General features: G+C 38.7%; 1 protein-coding gene across 1 annotated transcript in view; it reads left to right on the top strand.

Moving 5' to 3' along the window:
* MCF2L (MCF.2 cell line derived transforming sequence like) overlaps positions 1-22,440 on the top strand; it is a 99,632-nt gene that overhangs the window by 24,653 nt on the left and 52,539 nt on the right. Inside the window, exons 2-3 of the mRNA XM_030468267.1 lie at positions 7,373-7,456; positions 16,415-16,529. Coding sequence (XP_030324127.1) covers positions 7,373-7,456; positions 16,415-16,529 — 199 coding nt within the window. The remainder of the gene's footprint in view (positions 1-7,372; positions 7,457-16,414; positions 16,530-22,440) is intronic.

Genomic DNA, 22,440 nt, shown 5'->3' with positions numbered 1-22,440 from the left:
TGTGATGTGAGTTCAGATACGTATATTTCTGCAGAGGGAGTACAGAAAGAAGCTGGTTTCAGTAGAGAAAAAAAATCCTTGTTTTTGTTTCCTGAAAAGATATCTCCTTGAGCATATTTGTTTACTCTGTGTGATTGCATAATTAGTTTTTAAGCCATGCTACAGATGAGTCCTATAATTTGCATGTCGCTCTTCTATTCAGAGTTGATTTTTCTATTATGTTTCCATATTTGTAAGAGTTCCCCTTCCTTGCAAGGCTTTCGTATTTGTAAAGCAAATTTTCTGAAATTATTTTCTCAGAGCATTAAATCTTATTAAATGTGGCTGGCAAAATCTAAAAGTTTTGTTACTCTGAGGCTTGCTTGCTTGCTAGCTAAAGTAGTAAGTGAGACAATCTGGGTCAGTTGCCTTCTTATCACTTGAGTTCTTGCTAAGGGAACATTGCTGCTCAGGCTGCATCTAGTAGCTATCCATTTAAAAAAAAAAATTGCATTTTGCAAACTTTGATTCTTGTTGGTCACTAAGTACCTGTATTACTTGAGAAATATTGTAATACTGTACACTCAGCATGATTTGCAGTATTAAGGAGTTAACAGTGCTATAGTTTTGGCAATATTTTTTAATCTTATATTGGGATATGGTTCCTAATAGTTTGAAACTATAACAGAAAAGGGTTTACCAGCAGGCAAATAAGATTTCTTTGGATTTCTTCAGGACATGGGAGGGATATTATTGTTGCAATAGTAAAAGCAGGCCACATGTACTAAGTGATTTTTTTGCTTTTAAATGTTAAGTCTGTTGGTTGGTGTTGCTGCCCTTTAAATCTTTGCAGCTGACAAAAAGTTGTGCTGTGATATGACTGTGGGCAATGATTAGAAGTTCCCCTTCCTTCTCAGTTTGGGAAAGGAGTCATTGTAATGAATTGAAATTGCATGAAGAACATCTCTTTCTCACCTGAACAGGTGAGGTTTGCTCAAACATTGTGTGGAGCAAAAGCAGGTGTAACCAGAGTAGGTGTTGTAAGTGGTAACAGTTTTGGATTTCTTGCAAGAATTGCATCATCTCCCCCCCACAAACCTTTTGGTTTGATTGTATAGCTCCTAATACGTGTTTTCTTGGTTTAGATTATCTTCAAGTATTACAATATCTTAGGTCTTATTTTAATCCCTAGATTACCTTCCTAATTATTACATAGTTTTCTTCTGGTTACAGATGAGCTACCATTTGATTACTCTTGTTACATTTGTAAACCATACCCAAACTTAATGCTCATCCCTGAGAAGCTGTGGGACTACAGAGCATGTGTCTCAAGAAGGTGGGACTGAGGAAGATGTATTTTGTAGCACTCAGAGTATCCTGTGAGTACATGTACCCTAGAGGGAAGTGAGAGGATTTTATTTCCTCTGACTTTTCTGCTTTGAGGTGATGTTATTCAGGTAAACTTACATAGAACGTTTTCTCCTTTTTCTCCTTTGAGATGGAATAAGGAAGAGAACAAAGACAGATATCCTTTAACATACGTAATAAGTGGACGAATCCAGAAATTTTAGAGAGAAGTTTGAAAGGGACAAAACTCTGGATTGCCTGTCAAAGTTTTCTTTTGAGCAGCTATTTTATAACTTGAGTCAAGAAAATGAAGACTGCTACACCTCTTGTCATCCTGTGCCAGCCCAACAGCACTGCATTTGCTGTGCACCTCAACAGGATAAATGATTAATCTCCCTACATGAAACCACACCATCATTCTCATAGTTTTGTCTTGTCCTGTGCCAAATCTCCAAGAAGAAACAGATTTGGTTTTGTTTTTATTATTTTTTTCAGTTGTGATTACAGGAAGCAGGAGTTACTTGGGTAACGTGGCTTTTTCAGGAGGCATCTATGTAATACAAAGTTTTTTTGTTTTTCAGTTATTTCATACATGATGAAGCTTCCATTCCTTGTATATAAATACTGGCATTGAGGAATTTCAGAATTAATTTAAGTATCTTCTAAGTAGTTGTGGTGTTCTTCAGGTATGATTAAATGAGCAGACCAAGTTTCATTTCTATGGAATCATTTAAATATTACCAAAAGTTATGAATTATGAGTTTTGCAGACATATAATGAAATCTATGAAAGATCTGAATGAATCTAACGCAAGTCATTAAAAAAAAACCCTCAAAAAATAAGTGCCTCTGACCCACTCTGAATGGGCTTATATGATAGGAGGAACGTCAGTCCTAGGGCTTTAGATTTTCTTTCTTTTACCACTTCCAGGTCTTGTCTCAACTAGATCCTTACCTAACATTGAAAAATACAAGGTGCCAGGCTAATCTAATGTGTAGTGATGTGCTGCACAGATGTGCTATTCTATGCATATTGTGGCAATACCCTGTGCAGTCCTAGAAAATGAACTGCTATTAGTAATGCTGTTGAAGAGAAACTTCCATAAAGTTGGAAAGAAAAAGTATCTCAATTTGATCATTAAGGCACCAGGGCTCTTGCAGGGAAAGTCTTCCCTGACTGGGAGAAGAAATGGGAGATGCAGCTTGACTGTAGGCTGTGAAGCTTTTACAAGTAAAACTCTTATACATCTTTATCGATTAGTATATTTACTTGTGAAACAAAGTTGTTTGGAGTGCTAAGTTGCTTTATTTCTGTTTGTACTAGCAACTATGGGGGATGAAGAGCTCCTGTTCCCTCCTTGCTTGGGATACTCTAGCTCACCAGAAATTTAAAAGTTGCAAGATCACTGTTTTACCAGGGTGTTTATTTCCTTTCTAGCTACACTTTAATAAAGAGATGCATTTTGCATGAAAATTCTGGAGGTTTAACCATGTGTGTTTCCTGGCCCTTTTGGAGTGTAGTCAAACAAAATAAAATTAACTCTTCCTGAAGATATTTCAAACCAGTGAGGTTTTAATACTAAGTTTATGAACACTTGCATGAACTCCTAGCATCAACCTGGTGTGGCTACAGATAGAATAAGAACCTGAGGAGCTCAGTCAGCAGCTATTGTGCCTGGGCACACCTAGCAGACAAACTTGCAGACATCATTACTATGATGATTTTTTATACTCAATTTTAAAGCTGGAAAGCTTTCTTGGTATCTTGATGAGCTCATTAGTTTCATGTGGCTTAGAGTGGAAGAGGGGCTATCTTCACCAGCTCTGGCCCTTCCTCCTTTTGGGGACTACACAAAGGAGCTGACTGTTCCTGATGGTGGTCAGGGGGCAAAGATGCAGAAGAAAGAATGAGGAAATGAAAGGTTTGCCTTGGGGCTGAGAGAGATGAAGGGAGTGCTCTGAAAGTCATTATCTTGCATTTATAATTACCAGATGGAGGGTGCTTTAATGAAGAGATTTTTCAAATGAAGATACCATTCAGAAAAGGCATTCAATGCTTTCAGTGGGTAAGCTGTTCCAAAAGAGGGGAAAATAAAACCAGTTAAGAAAAAGACATTATTTTTAGATCTAGGCATAAATTTCATAGCCAAGCCATTAACATGTTTTCAGGAAAACCTTACTGACTCAGCAAGAAAGAGGAGGAAAAATGATTTGTAGTTAGCTTTATGGTTTGCCACCGAGATCTTGTGCTGAAAGGTATAATTGTGTCCATATGTGTGCAAACAGGTTGGGCTTTCAAGTTAGTATAAAGTAATGGCCATAGAATTTCATGCAGAACTACTGAAAGGGTGGTGTAATTCCAGCTGGCTCGGTGGGAATTGGATTAAACCCATTGTGAGAGGCTCGTGAGTTGTGTCCAGAAACTTCCTTCCACGTAATGTAGGTCACTCCGTTCAGACTCTCCTCCAGCATTGTCTGCTGTGACAAGGGCTTTGCTTTGGCATGTCAGGTGAACCCCAAGTGATGATGAGCTTCAGTTTGATTGGAAAAGAAAGAGGAGCCTTTCCCAATAAGTGAAAATCTTGACTTGAGTGACATTGATCGTTTTCTCAGATCTGGGTTTCTTCAGGGCTTACTGGCACCAGGTAATTCAAGAACAAGTTATCTTTGTGCTGGCATGCTTAAATCTGTCATCCTGCTTCATTTCAAATGCAATCAGGTGTCTTTCATGGGACAGGGTCAGGCCCCTCTAAGCCATCTTTTTCCATCATAAAGACAGGACTATTAAAGCAAGATTTAAAATTGAATTGGAAGATTATATATCTGCAAGACTGTGGTTCACATTTTAAAAGATAAATGCTTTCTTATACGGGAATAACATATTTAGCTGATTCCTTTATGTTAGCAAGTTGTCACTTCTGTCCTCTCTTAGACTCACAATTTAAACATTGGATAGTGTGTTTTTTACAGAATTTCCAGCTATTGCCTTAGAAAAAAAAAATCTTTGTGCATGCCCAGTTATTATGTGTGTTCAGTTTTAAAAATACGGTAATTAAAAAACTTTGCAGAACCTAGCACCCACAATACAAGATGCATTATAAATCCTAGGGGCCTTATTTTAAGTAGACTACCTGTAAAACTCTTTAAATGAGCTTTTCAGGAAAGACAGGATATTCTAGCGTGTTTTGGCATGTGCATCTTGTTCCAGCCATGAATTTTAGATACAGTAAAAAAGACAAACCCTGAGGTCTCTGTTTTGAAAATCCCATGTAAAGGAATATCGTGGGCTTATCATCTTAATCCATCTAGGTGGAAGTAGAGTTCAAGCCTATAAAAATTCCTTAGAAAGCAGTGAATATATTTTCAGTAAATCTGTATTTTAATCTGCACTTAATTAGCTTTACTAAAATGGAAATTGTCCCTGAAGAACGTAGCGGATGGCAGGTTCTCTATTTAAAGAATATTTCCAAGAAATAATTTTCTCTAAAGTCTGTAAGTGCAAGTAGCATGTGCCCTCACAGTCTCTTTAGCATGAGTTGCTTTATCCTGTTAATGAAATGGTATATTCAAGTAATGATGGATAAACTTTGACATCTTCAACTGTGATGAACTGTCTTTTCTACAGGGATGCTAAATACAAAGGAATTTATGCAGAACAATGAGTTTTTATAATTGCATTGTCTACAATAGGAGACAGGGTATTTGGAGAGGGATTTCTGGCTAAATCTGTGTAAGCAATGATACTGGGTCCAAAAAAATCCTGTCACGCTGTTGGATGCAAACTGTGCAGTGTTTTCTCACATTGTTTTTTACTGCTACTTGTTATCTTGGTTGTTTTAAATTATTGAAAATCAGCCCTGGTCTTCTGATTCCTGAAAGAGTGTTGAGAAACCAGATGAGCAAGGTGAGAACAGGGGCTGGCTGTGCCTTGGTGGCAGAGCGCAGCAGGAAGGGCTTCTGGAGGTTTTCCATCTGTGAGCAGCCACACTGCTCCTGAAGTTGCAAACACACTGGCTCTCAACTCCGAGTTAAAACTGAGTTTAAAACCAGGGAGGAAAATACTGTCTTTATAGTGATAAATTATTTCATTTCAGGGTGCTCTTCCTGTCAGAGAGAGCACTGGGACAGTCAAATCTACACTTGGGTCATCACTGGGCAGAAGTGAGACCACAATTGGATTGATCACATGAATACATGAGGAAATAGTAATCATTATGTACCTGGGAAACATAAAGTAAAGAGTTTCCCTGACTTAGAAACATTTTGCCTGCTTGAATGCTATGTGTCACGTATTTACTTAGGGATGCAAAACATGTCTGCTTAATACATGCTTATGCTACAATAATGAAAATTATTTCTGCCTTTGACTGTAGACAGGATGGCATATTACAAAGTGGTTACATTCTTTTTTCCCTTTTCCCATCTCACACACAAAAATTAGGCATTGATCCAGTAATAGGTTTATTATATTCAGGTAAACGGGTTTGCTTGCAGGCATTGGTTTGCAGATTAAGAGATGCTTCCTTCAGGTTCTTAAACATCACTGCAGCAGGGCTCCTTGTATTAAAAGCACTGGCAGCAAAAAAAAAATCTGAAATTCTTTTTCCTTTGCATGGGGTCCCCTCTTCTGGAAATTACTTGGCCATTTGAGATTGGACTTCAGAAAGATCTGTGTTCAGTTTTCTCTTAAAAATATTAAGATGACGTAACTGAAAGTTGGGGTGAAATATAACTTAAGAGTTAAACATACCCTCTTATGGATTTGGCAGCATGGTGTACAGAGGTCTTCTGATCAAGCAGCAGTTCACCGGATGCAGGAAAATAGCTCTGATCAGTGTCTGACCTTGAAAGTGGTCATGGGTCTTCCTCTTCCAGACTGCCCAAAAGAGAACAGAGACATTCTGTTTCCCAGTATAAGTTGTTCCTTATCTGGAAGAAGTAACTGAAAGTGGAGTTTTTTGCTATTCTCAAATAATTGCAATTCTCAGCATTTTACACATATGAGAATCACTTGTTAAAGGGAGCTGCTCCCCCCTCAAGATGAAGCATTTGAAAGATCTCAGTAATAGCAAATCACTTCTTACGGGCCAGATCTCTACTTGTGTTGATCAGCTTGTTCTTCAAGACAGGTGACACTTAAGTAATTTTCAAGTTTTACTTATTTTTCCTGTGCATGTTCAGAGTTCTGAGTGTCAGATTTGAGTCTGTCCTGATGCCATTTCAATGTACATCAAATAAAACTTCTCTATCATAGTGCCTTGCCAAAATAAGTGTTCAAATAATTAAAATGCTAGGCTCACTGATTTTTAGTTGAGGCTAAAAATGTAGAAAAATTAATTTTTAAAATTTACAAGAGTAAAAGTTGTCTCTTTGTAAAAATAGATCATAGTTTAGTGAATGAGGCAACTCTGCTGTGCAGTCTTTATCATGGTCAGTGGCACTCAGGTTTTTCCTTGCTCTGGAACTACGTGTGAAACACCTCTGCTCAAACACTGTGGCAGAAAACAAAGGCACAGGAGATTAGATGTTTGTCATTAAGCTAAAGGGGATGGCTGACATAAAAAATTAAATGGCAATTTACAGTTGAGGCACAAATATGTGTGCTCCATGTAAGGATGTCCTTTTAAGCCTGTTCTACCTTATCATATGCTGTTGCCTTGGGATATCTCAATACTAGACAACAGCTTAGAGGTATCATAAGATTCTCTTTTTCATGTGAGTTGAGAAGGCTTAGATAGGAACAGAATTTGATTTGTTAAAAGCCCACTGTTTAACATCATTCTTGAGGAGTATTAGCTATCCAATCTTTGGTTCAATAATACTGCTTTCCAGTGTCAGCAAATCCACTTTACTCTTTTATCAATATACAGTTTAAAGAAAAGTTTGCCCTTGACAGGCACTTGAAAGAGTCCAAACATTTTCACATATTTTTCAAAATTTGGATAGTTTTTAGGGTGCTTGTGTTCTAGGGATTTTTTTTTTAAAGTGTGCTGTGAAAATTTACATAACATGACTTTGCAATGCAAATATTTTTTCTTTCTCCACAGATGAAATCATGCATCAGGATATCATTCCCCTCTACGCTGCTGATATTCAGGACCAGTTAAAGAAACGATTTGCTTACTTGTCAGGTAAGACTATGATGTTCCCTTCTACAGACATTGCTTATGTATATGGTTGGGCCTGTTGTGCTTTCACAGTTTTTGAGGTCATGTATAGGAGAAATATGTATTTTGTGGGCAACCAAAAATACAGGCTACCAAAACTTGTTATGCAAGGATTTATGGAAAGATTTATTTTAAAAAAAACAAACAAAAAATTATAATGGGAATTTTATACTCTTGTTAATTATTCAGGATAATGGGATGGCATTGAGGGTAGGATAAAAGAATAAAAATAAAAGAATTTTTTAAAAAAAGGATAAAAGAGTTGGAGTGTGCAGCATGGATGCATTGCTGGTTGCTGTGGTTTTGCAGTCCTCAGGCCATGCTGATACTGGCTCTCCTGTCAGGTTTGATACTGAAACCCAAGCTGGCACCTTGCACTTGACCAGAGCAGGATTGGAGTGGGTACCACAGCACCACATCCCCCCGTGGTCTCAGTGCAAGGGGTCAGGCATGTGTAGCAGCACCAAGTTCTGTTCGAGGATTTTGGCTCTGTATCACCTCCTGCCCTCTGCAAAGGAAACAGCTTTAAGTGTCAAGCTGTCTCTAAAAGCAGCACAGCCATGCTCATGGAGTGCAGGGAGTCTTTGATGCCCCTGGATAACCTGTGATGGGGGCCTGTGGTTCTGTGATGTGCAGATGTCAGTTGCTGGGCTTGGTCCATCTCAACACTGGAACCATGGATGGATGCTGGTGGGTATAGAGCAACAGTACTCACCAGCCAGGCTGTGTCTGGTGTCTGCCAAGCTTCTGGGTTTGTTTCCATGCCTTCCTGCCTGTAAAGGTCTTGCAGATGTGCAGTAGCAAATTTGGGGTTACTGCCCTGCCCTCCTTATAGTACACAGAGAGAGAGAGAGAGAGAGAGCATCAGAGGCTTTGCAGTGCTGCTCAGCCTCCTTCCAGCCCCCTTCCACCTCCTTTTCTAGGCTGAAGCTGCTCCTTATGGCTGTTCCTTCTTCCTTTGAATCTCTCCCTGCATCCGATCAAGAGACATGGGGGAATGAAGCAATGCACCTCCTTGCTTGGCAAAAACTCCTTGAATCTTGTTGTACTCTTTGTCATTAATTATTATTTATTCCTGCCACACAAACTAAATGAAGTGTGGGTCTGGGCTAGTGACTGTGTTTTCTGTGGAGTGGGCTAGATGATCTTTAGGGTTCCTCCCAACTCTGGTATTTCTGTCATTCTGATAATTCTGTGGTCATAGCACTTGGAAACAAGGTCATTTTTCTATGAAGTTGAATGTTCATGCTCCATTTGTGATTATGATGTTGAAGCTACAGTTCTTATCTGGCAGTTAATTTTTTTGACTTCCCAAGCTCCTCCTTCTTATCCAGGAGCAAAAAAATAGCACTATTGTGCAATATTTGGCCTATTTGGGAAACTGTAAGTTGGGTTTACATTTTGCCCCTCTGGAATGAGGGGGGAAATGGTGATTACATAGATGAACAAAATCTCATTGAGTCCAACTGGAGTCTGTTCACTTCTTAAGACTGTTGAGTTCACACAGCCACAAATATCTTCAGGACTCATAACACTGATGGTTGTGTGGAGATTAATAAGAGCAGCTGTTCCTCATTCTATTTTATTCAATTTATTCACCCTTGTGTCTATTTTAAGTCTGTTTTGTTTGCCCGAAATAGTAGGACAGCTGCATTATTGTGAACTGTGCCTATATTCTCTATTCTATTTTATTATTCTTGAGCAATTTGATGGTTAGGCTTTTTTTTTTTTTTTTTAACTTTGGACTTCAGTTCTTTTTTCCTAATATTCTCCTGCAGGACACTGGTGGTTAATTTTCTGTGCTGTACCAAATAGTGGTGTTACAGACTCTGAAAGCCTCATGGAACTAATATGTCAGTACTCAATTTATGTACAATTTTTGCTCTTGCAGTTGTGCCTGTGAGTGGCTTTGAGGTGCCACTTAACATTCACAGTGTATGTATGTGTGTGAAAGGGACTTTTTTGCTCATTACTAAGTTGCCTTGGAAATAGAATATTAGAAAATGCCATAAAACTCTTTAAAATTAAAATCCATAGACTATGAATACTTTTAGTACAGACCATCTTTGCAGGTATGGTGAATTGCATAATGTCTTAGGTGCTTTTTGGTTTTTATCTTTTTTACAGCAATGTGATGTATACTTGAGAATCACTTTATTTTCTCTAATAGGATGTATCTAGGTCTTGTGGCACGCTTGTTTGAATAGTGAATGAAGCCTCCTCTGCTTCTACAGCTGAAGGTTGTAGCCCTTCCTGAACTACTTTCTGTGATTTGGTCTAAATTGGGGTCACTTCTTTATTGTCTGCAGGTACAAAGTAATTCATGTTCCTCATTCTGCTAGATTATAATGGAAATGCTACAGGACCATCCAAGTTAGACTTGAACTGAAACAAAATAAAGCAAAAGCTTACATTAATGCTTGCATCTGTTGGTAAATAGAACAAAGAGCAATTAGGTCAAGATGCCAGCCATCTCAGAAGATGCAGAAGGCTTTAGCTCTTGCTCAGCAGTGGGACTGCAGTTATGTTCAGCTGAAATCTAATTAAGGGACAACCATTCACATAACAGCTTTATAGACCCCAAAATTAATATTTTACCTCTGACCCAGCTGTTTATTTTTTGCCTTGTTTTCTTTCTATGGAACAAGGCCCTTTTCTTTGCAGTAACTGTTGTTACTCACTTTTTATTATTACTAATATTATTTTGTGACTAGGCTGTATAAAACATACTCTTCTATATGGTTCACTGTTTCACCCATCTTACTTTTGCTTTTTTCTTGCATTTACCTGGTGTTCATTCATCCCCTTTTTCTTCTGCATTGCCAAGTGTCTTCTGCCCTTTTTTTTTTTTTTTTCCCCTTACAAAAGACATTGTCCATTTAAAAGTCTCTGGAAAATATATTCCTTACATTCTTTCATTCACATTTGGTAATTTCTTCCATAAGTATTTTCTTTTCTCTTTGCTTGATTGGAAAGTTGCTCTGTGACTTCCATACCCAGCTTTGCAATTATCTGCCATTGCTGTATGCAAGTATGTTAAATAAATGTAGATGAAGCAGAGCATACAGATAGGTGTGTATGTTTATATGCATCTTAAATTACACAGGCCATGTGATGTGCAAATGAGACTTTAGGCCACTGTAAGTACTGAACCAATTATTTCAAGTCACTGTCATTTGAATGTCTCTTTAAGCACTGAACAACTTCAAACAAAATATTTCCCTTAAAGGAAATACAAATATGGGTTCATGCTACTTGTACTTTTGCCTATTGATTCATAGTTGTTTTTCCTGCAGTTGAGAAAGTTTGCACTGGTACTAGCTTTTAAAATGCTTATATCTTTGACCCTTTAAATTAACATTCTAAATAATAAGTTTCTGCTTACTCTCTGTAACTTTATTTCCTTTACCGTGCTCTTGGTTTTGTCATTGACCTGAAAATACCTCACTGGTTAAACTGTTCCCTTTGAAGTAACCACAAGGTGCTGAGCCTGTTTCTAAAACTGTATTTGAGAACTTCTGAGTGGATCCTGTACTGCATACATTGAATCAGTTAGTTAAAAATATCAACTTGATTTTATTTACCAATATAACAGTGGAAGAGGTATTTACCAATAATAGTGGAAGAGGTATTATTTAGCAGTTTCTGTACAAGTGTAGGTTAAACTGATTTATATTCACTGATTTATATCAGTGTCTGTCTTTATATCAAAGTCTGTGGAGGCTTAGGAAAAAAAGAAGGGTGGTAAAGAAGAAACAAAAAAAGTAATCCTTAGCTAAGAGGTGTATAGTTCAAATACATTAAGGTACATTTAGTTATTGCAGTCTGATTGCTAAGCCAACAGATGCTGCTTATCATGTGGGTCAAAATGCAGCTTGTGAAATTATACAAGTAAAACTTTTCTCTTGTTGCAAGGAAAGCATGCTTTAAAAAATTTCTCTTTATTCTATTTTTCTTTGCAAGGGGTATACAACAGAACCTTTATCCACCACCTCACTGAAGTTTATATGTAATTTCAAATACTCTGAGCACTCTAGTTAAGTATATCATGCAAGTAGAAAGGAGAAATTCTTTAGCAGAAACATAATAGATGAAGCACTGCAACTCTAAATCAAAATGTATAAATAAGCTTTTCTCTCATACACATGAAGACCTCACATCTGGCATGACTGCAAACAAGTTTGTTTTTACTTAAGCTGTGTCTTTTGAAAAAAGTTGTAGACCCAAACTGATTAAGAATTATGATACTCTGGAATCTTGAGTGTGCATATTGATTAGCAAAGAGATATTTTTTTATATATATAGTCTGTATACCATTTCATTTGCATTATAGGTTCAGGCTAGAGGACCTACTTCTTTCTCTGTCATCATTTAGTTATATCTGTCTTGCTTCCTTTGTGTGGCGTTGGGCAGAGTGCTTTTGTGGATAGAATCATAGAATCATAGAATTGGCTGGGTTGGAAGGGACCTCAGAGATCATCAAGTCCAACCCTTGATCCACTACCGCTGCAGTTACCAGACCATGGCACTGAGTGCCACATCCAGTCTCTTTTTAAATATCTCCAGGGATGGAGAATCCACTACTTCCCTGGGCAGCCCATTCCAGTGTTTGATCACCCTCTCCGTAAAGAAATTCTTTCTAATATCCAACCTAAACTTCCCCTGGCACAACTTAAGACCATGCCCTCTTGTCTTGTTGAAAGTCGTCTGGCAAAAGAGACCAACCCCCCCCTGGCAACCCCCTCCTTTCAGGGAGTTGTAGAGAGCAATGAGGTCTCCCCTGATACCTTTCCTTATGCAAAAAGGAGCAGAATAGCTAAGGAAACATTGCAAAATAATATCCTGCTCTACTTTCCTGGAAGTCTGAGCAATCTCCTTTGCTGCTCCCAAATTTTTCTGGTTCTACAAAAAATACAGAGTTCCTTTCAGGGGGTTGTGGGGAGTTATCCTTTTCTCTATGTGTGTGCACATGCAAATGCGTGTGTGTTTTTTCAGAAGCTTTTCAAATCATTTTGCATGATTTTCCCTGTTAGTGACATTTTATATTGAAAAGGAAATTAATAATTCCTCATTTGAGATTATTTTTAGGTAAGTCGCTAATGTGCTTCTTGATTAGAATTCACATAAAATAGTGTTGCAATTTCCTTGACTTGGCTCTTTGCTATCCCACTATCTGCTTAATTAAAACCAACAAAAAGCAACAACAACAAAAAGATTGTGGCTACGGTGAAAGAAGTTACTTGTAGCACAATATAAAGAATAAATGGTGAATTACTTATGGCAAACTTCACCAGGCCTATCCCCCAACAGCACAGATGGTTTTCCAAGGAGATAATTTCCAAGGAACTCTGTCTTCATCCAGGAGATCACAATGCTCAGGACACACATAATTTGAGCCATTGGCACCGTTGTGTCAGTAATGGTATACAAAAGTTAGGATTACAAAATGTTATTTCCTAAGCACAATTAAGTCATTTTAACACCCAACCTGTGGCTCTAAAGCAATTCAGCATAGTTTTAAAATGGGTATGTCCCCAAAACATAGGTCTGTCACTGATGTCAAAACTGGCCAAAGACCAAGACATGTAGATCTATTTACAGGACAGCTTCACCTAACTCGAGGTTTGCTAGAATTGTAGAGATTTAACCACTGAAAAAATTATATTTTACACTGGTAATTTCTTTTTCCTTTATTAAAGAATTTTCAGTTGCATAGGCTGCCAAAGTCAGTTATAAGTCAGTTAATAATGAAGTTTTGCTTCTTTTTTTTCTCATGGAGTGGGGTGGAAACAGATCTACTTAATTTAAAGTGGTATTGTGGTTTTAATTTGTTTTTATTGTCTGCTGACATACACTTCAGTGCTCTTCAGTTCTATGATGTTTCCGATTTTTAGCCTGAAAAGTAGTAATTCTCATTACAGTTGCATGCTATGAGATGAGTGTCAAGAAACTCTTGTGAATTGTTTTGGGTAAAACGTGTGGACTGATTGCATATGTGTAAGGACAGATGTGTTTTCTTCTGCTCTTTGGTATTTAGACAAAAAAGCTGGCACTCAAGTGATATTTTTTTGTATCTCAAAAATAAATAATGCTGAATGTTTTTCAACATTTTCACAAAATCATGGAATCACAAAATCCTAGAATGGTTTGACTGGAAGGAACCTTTAAAGATCATCTAATCCAAACACCCTACATGTAGGGACATGATGTCGTAACATCTTTCATTGGATCAGGTTGCTCAAAGCCCTATATGACATTTCCTTTGCATGGTTACAATGGTATTGATATTTAAGTGAAAATAAGGGGTTTAATATCCTTTCAGAAATTTGGATTAAGCTTAAAAAAACAAACCAACAAACAAAACCAAAACAGAGCAAAACCACACAAACACATAAACCTCCCTAAGATTAGATGCTCTGAAATACTCAGTTGTAGTAGGAAAACATAAAACTATTCAGTTCCAGTTGGAAAAATCAGTGTATCCTTGCTTCAGCCTAGAAATAGAAACAGGCTTCTGTGTGCCATTGTGGACAGAACTTGGCCAACAAATAAGTGGCTGAATTTTCAGGACTGTGAACTAGAAGGGAAGGAGAGAGATGATTATCTACTCCCCCCTAAATTCTGGTAACTAACTAATTCTGACTTCATTCTGATAACTAACTTTGGAGTAAACTTTGTAGTGCTGCTTTTGCAGAGGTGAAGGAAGAAAAAGTGATTCTGAATAAATCTGGAAAAAATAAATAGATCACTTCTTTCTGCATCAGGTCCTTTATGAAATAAAGGACACTTTCAAAAGCAAACCCAGCTACTGTTTTTACTATTATTTAATTCAAACACAGTTTAATTGTAGGACTTTGTTGTATTTTCCATGTCCTTTTAGTAACTTGTGACAAGCACTGATTTGTAAGTAGTCACTGCTTTGCTAAGTTGCCTGTCTGCTATTGATGGCCAAGTATTTAAAGTTGCAATGTAGGAAGCACCTTCTACAGGACAGTAATGTTAAAGCTGAAATTATACAGAATTAATTACATATAGCATTTCAGGTCACTCAGCCCTAAACTCCTTTCAGTAGCAGGATCCTGATAAGCAACATTTGAAGGTATATATGTGCCTGGAAGGCAAATACTGGAGAAAAAGATCATCAGGGAGTAAAGATCTTCCAACAGCACATGGCAGAACAGTCATCTCCACCCAAGATAACCACAGCTGTCTGTACTAGAAACTGAAAATTAATAGGTTATGTCAAGGCAGGATGGCTTTATTTGCCCTTGACAATCTGTGGTGGTCTGGGAACTTCCTGAAGGTCATAGTCTGGGTTTCTGCTTTTAGGATGTGTCCTGCAAGTGTATTGTTGTTGTTCTTTTGTTTCATATGTCCTATATATAGAAATTAAGTAGAACAAAGCAAGTAGCCAACAGGGATACAGCAAATAATGTATAATTGTAGCTAAAAATAGATAGTCTAGAGAGAGCAAGACACCTCATGAGCAACAGAAATAATTATTATCATGCTTGAAAAATGTTTTTTTCATGAGAGAGGAAAATGCTCTTGGTCTTAAGAGCCTGGAAAGAACAAAGAATAATAGAAGCAAAATTGGTTTTAACTGACATTCATGCTGTGAACATTTATATAGCTAAAATTAACTCCCTTGACTAAACATGGCTGCATTTGGATGTGTTGTAAAGATTATGTTTGCAAATTTGTGACATTTGCATTTTGTTATGTAGCTGTATCTAGAGTGCATTATTTTCCCATGTAGTCTGATTTCAAGAACTATACTGTAGAAGCACCATATTTCCTGTAAGCTGGTAAATTGAAGTCAAATTCTCACCACAAATTAACATGAGGATACTCTTTGAGCTCTTCTAATTACATGTGGTTTTGGAAAGAAACAGTGGATTCTTTTATCAACCAAATCTGATCTCAAATATTTGTTTATCTTCTTTTTCTGATGAGGTTAGATGTAGAGGCACTTGAACTGAGTAATAGCACACTGTAATTTTCACAAATCACTGCTGCTGTCATGGTCAGACAGTGTTGTTAATATCCTTTACAGCTGATTTCCACACAACTGTCAGATTTGCAGGGCTGAAAAAAACATCCTTACTGTTTTGCCACAGATGTTTTTAGCTGGTTTTCTTCTCTTTTTGAGCTTTTAAGAAAAGATAACTTTCCAACAATTTGTTCCTGCCTACCCCCAACTGTTGACTTCATGCAGTTGCTGGGGCTTGACACATCCTTTTTCCAGCCTATCTGTATGAAAATATACTTGCATAAGACATGAAACATTAACATTGCCTTTACAAAAAGATACTGTATTTTATATATAAAAATGTATGCAAAGCATATTAAAAAGCTTTTCATTTGTGAATTCTACCCAGTAGTACAAATGCCAGAAGCAATACCAATACAGAAAAATTATAGCTACCTCATCTGCAGCCATACTGTACCATAAGTGTTTGGCTCTGCTTTACCTTTTCTGGGTAATCTCAGGGGTTTAACAGGAAATCTCATTTGAAACACCTTGCCTCTTTTACTGCAACTTTCTACGACTTCTTTTAGATTGTTCCAGAAGCAGAGCAGCTGAAGCAAGAGGAAGTGTTACAGGAATGAGTTCAAACTGCTCAGAAGGCTGAGTTCAAGATGGAGATTCACCTACTTATTTCTGAAATAACTTTTTTCCCCCTAAATCAGCTCATTTCTTTCTCCAAATCTGTTCATTCCCATAGACACTTATCAAGAAAGATGCACTGCCATCTGGTGTCAAAACTGTTTTCACATGAGCAAAGACTGCAAAAAAACCCACCTATTTAGTGTAATAAACTCCTTCCTGTAAAACTTCCTAAGCTCTGAAATTGGGAAATTGCAGGCTAGATAAAGGGACTTGCATGTAAATGTTCCTGCTGCTTATTTCTCTTCTAGGTGGAAGAGGGGGAGATGGATGCCCTGTTATCACCTTTCCGGACTATCCAGCTTTCAGTGAGATTCCTGAGAAAGAGTTCCAGAATGTCCTGACCTACCTGACAAGCATCCCAAGGTGACCACCTCTCTAAGAGAAAATACCTTTTAATCTGCTAAGTGATTTTTCATATACAGTCACTGAATATGGTGTAGGGGTCAGGTTTGGCATTTAATTAGAAAAAGGAAAATGCAGCTTCGAGTGCAGTGTCGGTGTTGATTAGTGGCTCTATTGTAGTTGTTAGATAAATTATAGTGCTATTTATGTTTCATCAGAAAATTACTTCCTGGTATGCATGGATGCAGATTATGTGATGGATATTGTCCTTTTGTTTCTTATCTTTGCTCTATCTTAGAGTGCAGTGCTCTGTTTTAATTGAAAACATGTGTAATTTTGGCAGAGCAAGCTGATTTCTGGATGCTGCTCAAGATGTTACACTGTGAGGGAATACTCCATAGTTATGGACAGAGTTTTGTCCTAACCATTTGTGCTCCATTTCCCCAGCTCAGCTGAATGACTTTGCAGCAGGTCTTTGACTGAGGGTGCTAAGCAGGCCAAGCAATTAATCCTGGTTCTCTTAGAGAGCATGATAATGTTACCAATGGGCTGCTCAATAAATATTGTGGGTTTGTTGGAGATCTTTAAGGGTATGAAACACTGGTTTCAAGCTCCTGATGGAGGTGTGGAAGGCAAGCAGCAGAGTAAAGTAGACTCCAGGCTTGAGGAGAACAGGCTTTGGCTTTTGCAGGGAACTGGTAGATGGGATTCAATGGAAGTCAGCTATGAAGAGTAAATCTGCTGAGGAAAGCTGGCAAGTTTTTTAAGGACAGCATCCTCCAAGCCCAGGAATGGCACATCCTGGGAAATGAATAGACATAACTGGAGACTGACCTGGCTGGATGGGGAGCCTGTTGAATGAGCTGGAGGACAAAGACAGCACACAGAAGGTGAAAGCTGGGACAGGCTACAAAGAACAAATACAGAAACATTGTCCAAACATGTAGGGGTGGTTTCAGGAAAGTAAAAGCACACCTAGAGCTGAGGGACAAGGAACAAGGGACATGAAGCCTGCCTCTCTCCCCCAGTTGTTATATTATTTAAGGAATAAGCACAGAAGATGAGGACCTGTACTGAATGTGCTGGTAAATTAGTGGTAGCCAACAGACAAGACACTTTGCTTCAGTCTCCTCTGACAGATCTTGCCAGGCCTCTGTGCTTAGAGACAAGGTTCAAGGAGGTGAATGAGTAGCAGCAGATGAGGTTCACAACAAGGGTCTCTTGAGAAATCTTGACCTAAATTTGGTCTCTGGGACAAGATGAGCTACATTAGGAGTGGTGAGGACACTCAGCAACGTCATAGCAAGGCTACTTCCTAGTATCTTTGGAAGGTTTTTGTGATCAAAGATGGACTGTGATGACTGAAGAGAGGCAAATGCTGATTCTTTTACAGAAAGGGCAAGAATAATGATCGAGAGCATGGCAGGCTGGTCAGCCTCACTTTAGTGTGTAAGAAAATTATGGAGTCCTCTTAAACTTTTAATGCTTAAAAAGCATTATGGGCTCAAGAAAGAAGGTGGTGATAGGGAGTAGCCAGCATGAGGTAAACAGCAGTAAATAGTGCCTGACCAGCCTGTTTGTCTGATGAGGTTACTGGGTGCATGAGTGAGGGGAAGCTGTGCATGTCTTTTACCTCAACTTTAGCAAGACTTTCACCACAGTCTCCTCCAGCACCTTTGTATCCCCTTAGAGCTATTACCTGTTGAGAGATGGATTGCTAGGCGGGTGAGAAACTGCTTGGGTCATCAAGCTCAAAGTTTGGTGGTCAATGGCACATGCTCCACTTGGAGGCAGCCTTCAGGGAATATATCCTTGGGGAGGACAAGAAGAAGGAGTGCATGAAGTCTGTCAATGAGAAACTGGTCAAGGTACTTGAGGGAAGGACTGCCAATCAAAGGAACCTAGATGAGTGAGAGGAATGGATGGACAAGAAACATCATGAAATTCACCAAATGACAAGTCCTGCAGCTGAGATTGACTAGACCCCTGCAAGAGTAAAGACTGGGAACAAAGTGTTTGTAGGGCTGCTTTTCTGAAAAGGACTTGGAGGCTCTCGTGGGAGGTTAAACACAAGCCAGCAGGATGCCCGGGTAGCAGGGAAAGCTGATGGTTCTGGCTGCACCAGCAAGACCATGGCCTGGAATGGGTGAAGGCAGCTATCCCCTGGCTGATGCCCTGCAGACCACACCTTCTGTGTGGGCCCAGCTCTGAGCTACTGTAGGGTGGGGACTCGCAAACTGGAGCAAATCCAGTGGGGTCCCCACAATGGCTGGGGTTGGAGCTGAAGCTCCTGTGCAAGGAGATGTTACAGGAGTGGTGTGTTTTTTGTCATGGGAGGGCCCAACAACCCTATTCCTACTGTTGTGGGGGCAGTGGCAATGGATTCCTCACAGAGGTGGGTGATGGGGAGATAGAGAGGCCCAGGGTGGGAATGGGAACAGAGAGTTCTCACCTGGATATAAGGAAAAAAATGTCGTTGGGAGAATAAGGAAGCACTGAGATGGGCTACCAAGCCAGGCTATAAGGTCTGTCCTTGGAGGTTTTTCAAGACCTGGCTGTACAAAGTCCTGAACAACCTGGTTTGAAGTTGGCCAGGCTTTGAGCAGGAGGTTAGAAGCCTCGCGAGATCCCCTCAAACCTGAATTATTGTATGAATCAAGATCTCTCCTCTGTGTCTCTTCCATACTGGGCTATGTAGCTTTCCCAGGTTAAAAACTCTCAGAAACACAGGTTGTGTAACATCGATTAAATGTTGATCTCAGGCTGTTTTTGGCAGTCTTTTCACTGACAGCATTCACTGCAGCTCATCATGACCATACTGGGTTCACATTTGAAGCTAATTATGGCAGATGTCCCGCATACATATGTGGGCTTTTGTTTACTGTACATGGATGAAGAGAAATAGTGGTGTTCTTGTAAGTTATTTTGTTCTCAATTATTTTGTAGGGCCTGTTCCCTGGGAGAGGGAGTACTGGTTATATGCAGCACAACACCACGAGCTTCCTTCTTGGTTGTTGTACTTGTTAACCCCTTGTTTATCAGGGAATGGAGTTGGGAAGATCACAGCCAGCTTCATTTTCCTGTGTTTATCACTGTTGATTAAACTGTGCAGTGCTGAGCCTCCCTTGATAGGATCTTTCTTGAATACTGCTATTACAAATAATTATGTACTAAGTTCACATCTGTTCCTCCTTTTGAAAGTCCTTGGTGGTGTGCTTCATGGTGGCCCACTGAACTTCTGCACAGAGTCAGGTTTATGAGAGAAATTCTGATGAGAAAAACCAGCATCTGGCATAGGGGGAAGGACTGACTGCATCCCAGAGCATCTGCCTGGCAGAAGTCCATTTTTACTAATTAAAGCATGGGAGCAGATTATTCTGGAGTTTGTTTCTTTAGTTTCTAATTCTTTAGGAAGTGATCACTGCTCGGTATAAACTAAGGAGATAGTCCAGCTGGCTAGATATGAAGCATAAGGTATTAACTATTGTGAATTTAACAATGTTTTAAGTATTAGGGTGTATAAATTTCAATTTCAAGCTTCTAAAACTAAGCCACTGCTAAGATATCTGGGACCTTTTTGTGCCTGAGAAGTGCTAAAGTCTCAAAGGGCTGAAGGCATCCCTGACACCTTCACTTGTGGTGTTAAAAGCTTACTGGTAAAATTGTGTTTATGAGCCCTTGTACAGGGCTAGAGGAATAAAAAAATTACAGAAATGCCACTATCTAGATGTCAGTGTACAGGTCTTTATAAAGTATGTTTTGATAATGAGAGGTCACTGACTCCTGAAGATGGGCAGTATAGTAATTTTTCTTGAATGCTGATATTTCTAGTGCTGTTAAAGGTGGTGTAGAGTAGGATTTTTGCTGCTATCTTAGTTTTCAAGGGCTTAAATTTCAAAGACTGCTTTGGATGTTTTGGAAGTTGCTTTTGAGGGTAGTGGAGGCAGTTTGTTAATTGTTTATTTGTTTTGTAAGTTTATTAAAGAGACATAAGTAACACAGATTTACAGGAAGGATAAAAATGCTGCCCACAACTTTTATGCATGGACTGCTCTCCAGATTGGTGGTGTTTAGCTTATGAAATGTGTAACTGTCTTTTGGCTGTTCTGACTGAGGGGAAAGGGGCTTTTCTATGAAAAACCCTGTAGAGCTTGGACATGTTTGGAGCCACAGCAGTTTCTCAGAAAACTGCTCCTTGGCCCTGGATGAGATTCGTGATCACAGCAAGGGGTTGGCAGCAATAATTCAAAACTCATTGTCTAAATGCCTGCAGTCGCATGCTAAGGGAAATGACATTTCATGAGAATTGCTGTGTAGCTGCTAAGAGTCTTGTAAGAAAGGACCTTTCTGTGCTCTGCAATGGTGTTCACCCAATAAAATGTTTATGGGTATAGTTAGCAGTGGCATTAGGTTTCCAAGTTCATTCCAAAGTGGAAGAAGTACCAGGAGAAGTCTGGGAATAAGACTAGCTTATGACTTTCTGTAGAAAGAGGAAAACAGAAACCTCTTAACCTATTTTTATTATTCTCTCTAATTTTACAGGTGTAAACATGACCTTGTCCCCTCTTATTGCATTATTGTTCTGTAGTATCGAATTACAGGGTTTTGCAAGTTCTTACTGTGTGAACAATCTTCTGTCTTTTTTCATTAGTGAACTGCAGTTATGAAGGGTTATGTGACTCATGAGGCACCTTGCATTTAGGAATGCAACACTTTCAAGTTCCATTTTACCAACTTAGATGACCCTGGAGTAGAATAGTGCAAATAGCAGAGCTATTGGCATGTACTGAGATGTGTATGTGTTTGAAACATGAGGATGTTCAGAAAGGAGGCAGTGAAAGAGGAATACCTCATTTCAACTTAAGTTTATCTCTTAACCCTGGTGCAACTGTATATCTTAATACAGAAAGCTGAACCATCTTCTTCAGGTGGAGGTTGTTAACATTGCAAGGAAAACTCATGTTTTATTGACAGCTGGATAAAATACAATGTCTAATGTGTGCTTTGTAATAATCTCAAAATATTCACCACAGGATTGTTCATGGGGTGTGTGACAACAGTCATATACTGTGTGTTCTTAAATACCACTGCTGTATCAGAAATAAGTTATGGATTAAAGGTGAGTGCTATAGATAATGGAAGAATATGGCTAACACTTATCTATAACTGCTGTGTTGGTAATGAGAAGTATGTTGTAAAGATATACATGTAATACTTCTGAAATAGATTTTTCCTTTTAGCAGCCAGGAATTTTTTTACTATTATTAAAGTACAAAATAAGGTTTTATTAAAGGTGGGGATTCTTTTACTCCGTTGGCTGAGGTCAAGTGATTTTTGGTTTGATACCTATAGTATCCAAGATGAAAGAAGGAGAATCCATGGCAATATGTAATGTACCTTAGGCTATGCTTTCAAGGAAGAGTATTTTAACTAAAATATTGAAATAGTACTTACAGTATTTGTAGAAAAGTGTCTGTAAGAGGTGAGTTTCAGCAGAGGACAGTGAGCCAAGTCTTGTGTCTGCCTGAAATGCTTTGATGACCTTTTATAATGGATGTGTAGCTAGTCTGGTTCTCCTTCTACAGCAAAGAATCTCCCCATCCTTCACTGGGTGAGTGATTTAGGGATTGCTGCTGAGCTGGGTGGGAAGAGGAAGTAATGCAAAACAAGGTTGTCTCACCTTTTAGCTGAGTAAAAAGTGTGACAACCTCCATGCTCAGTGTCCATCATTCTTACTGTGAAGTGGGAGAGGTACTTGTGGGATGTCCCTTTTACAACCTACATATACAAAGGATGGGGGAAGAATATTCCATTCAGGTTTGCAATAAACACCTGAAACAGCTGCCTAAATGTACTCTTAAGAAATCATCTTAGAACATTCAGTATTCTCTTCTTTTTTTATCTGTTTTGAAAGTTTTCCCTCTTTCTATTT

The sequence above is a fragment of the Calypte anna genome, chromosome 1 (genome assembly GCF_003957555.1).
Source record: "Calypte anna isolate BGI_N300 chromosome 1, bCalAnn1_v1.p, whole genome shotgun sequence".
NCBI lineage: Eukaryota > Metazoa > Chordata > Aves > Apodiformes > Trochilidae > Calypte > Calypte anna.
Note: the sequence above shows the minus strand (reverse complement) of the source record. Positions and strands in the feature narration are given on the sequence as shown.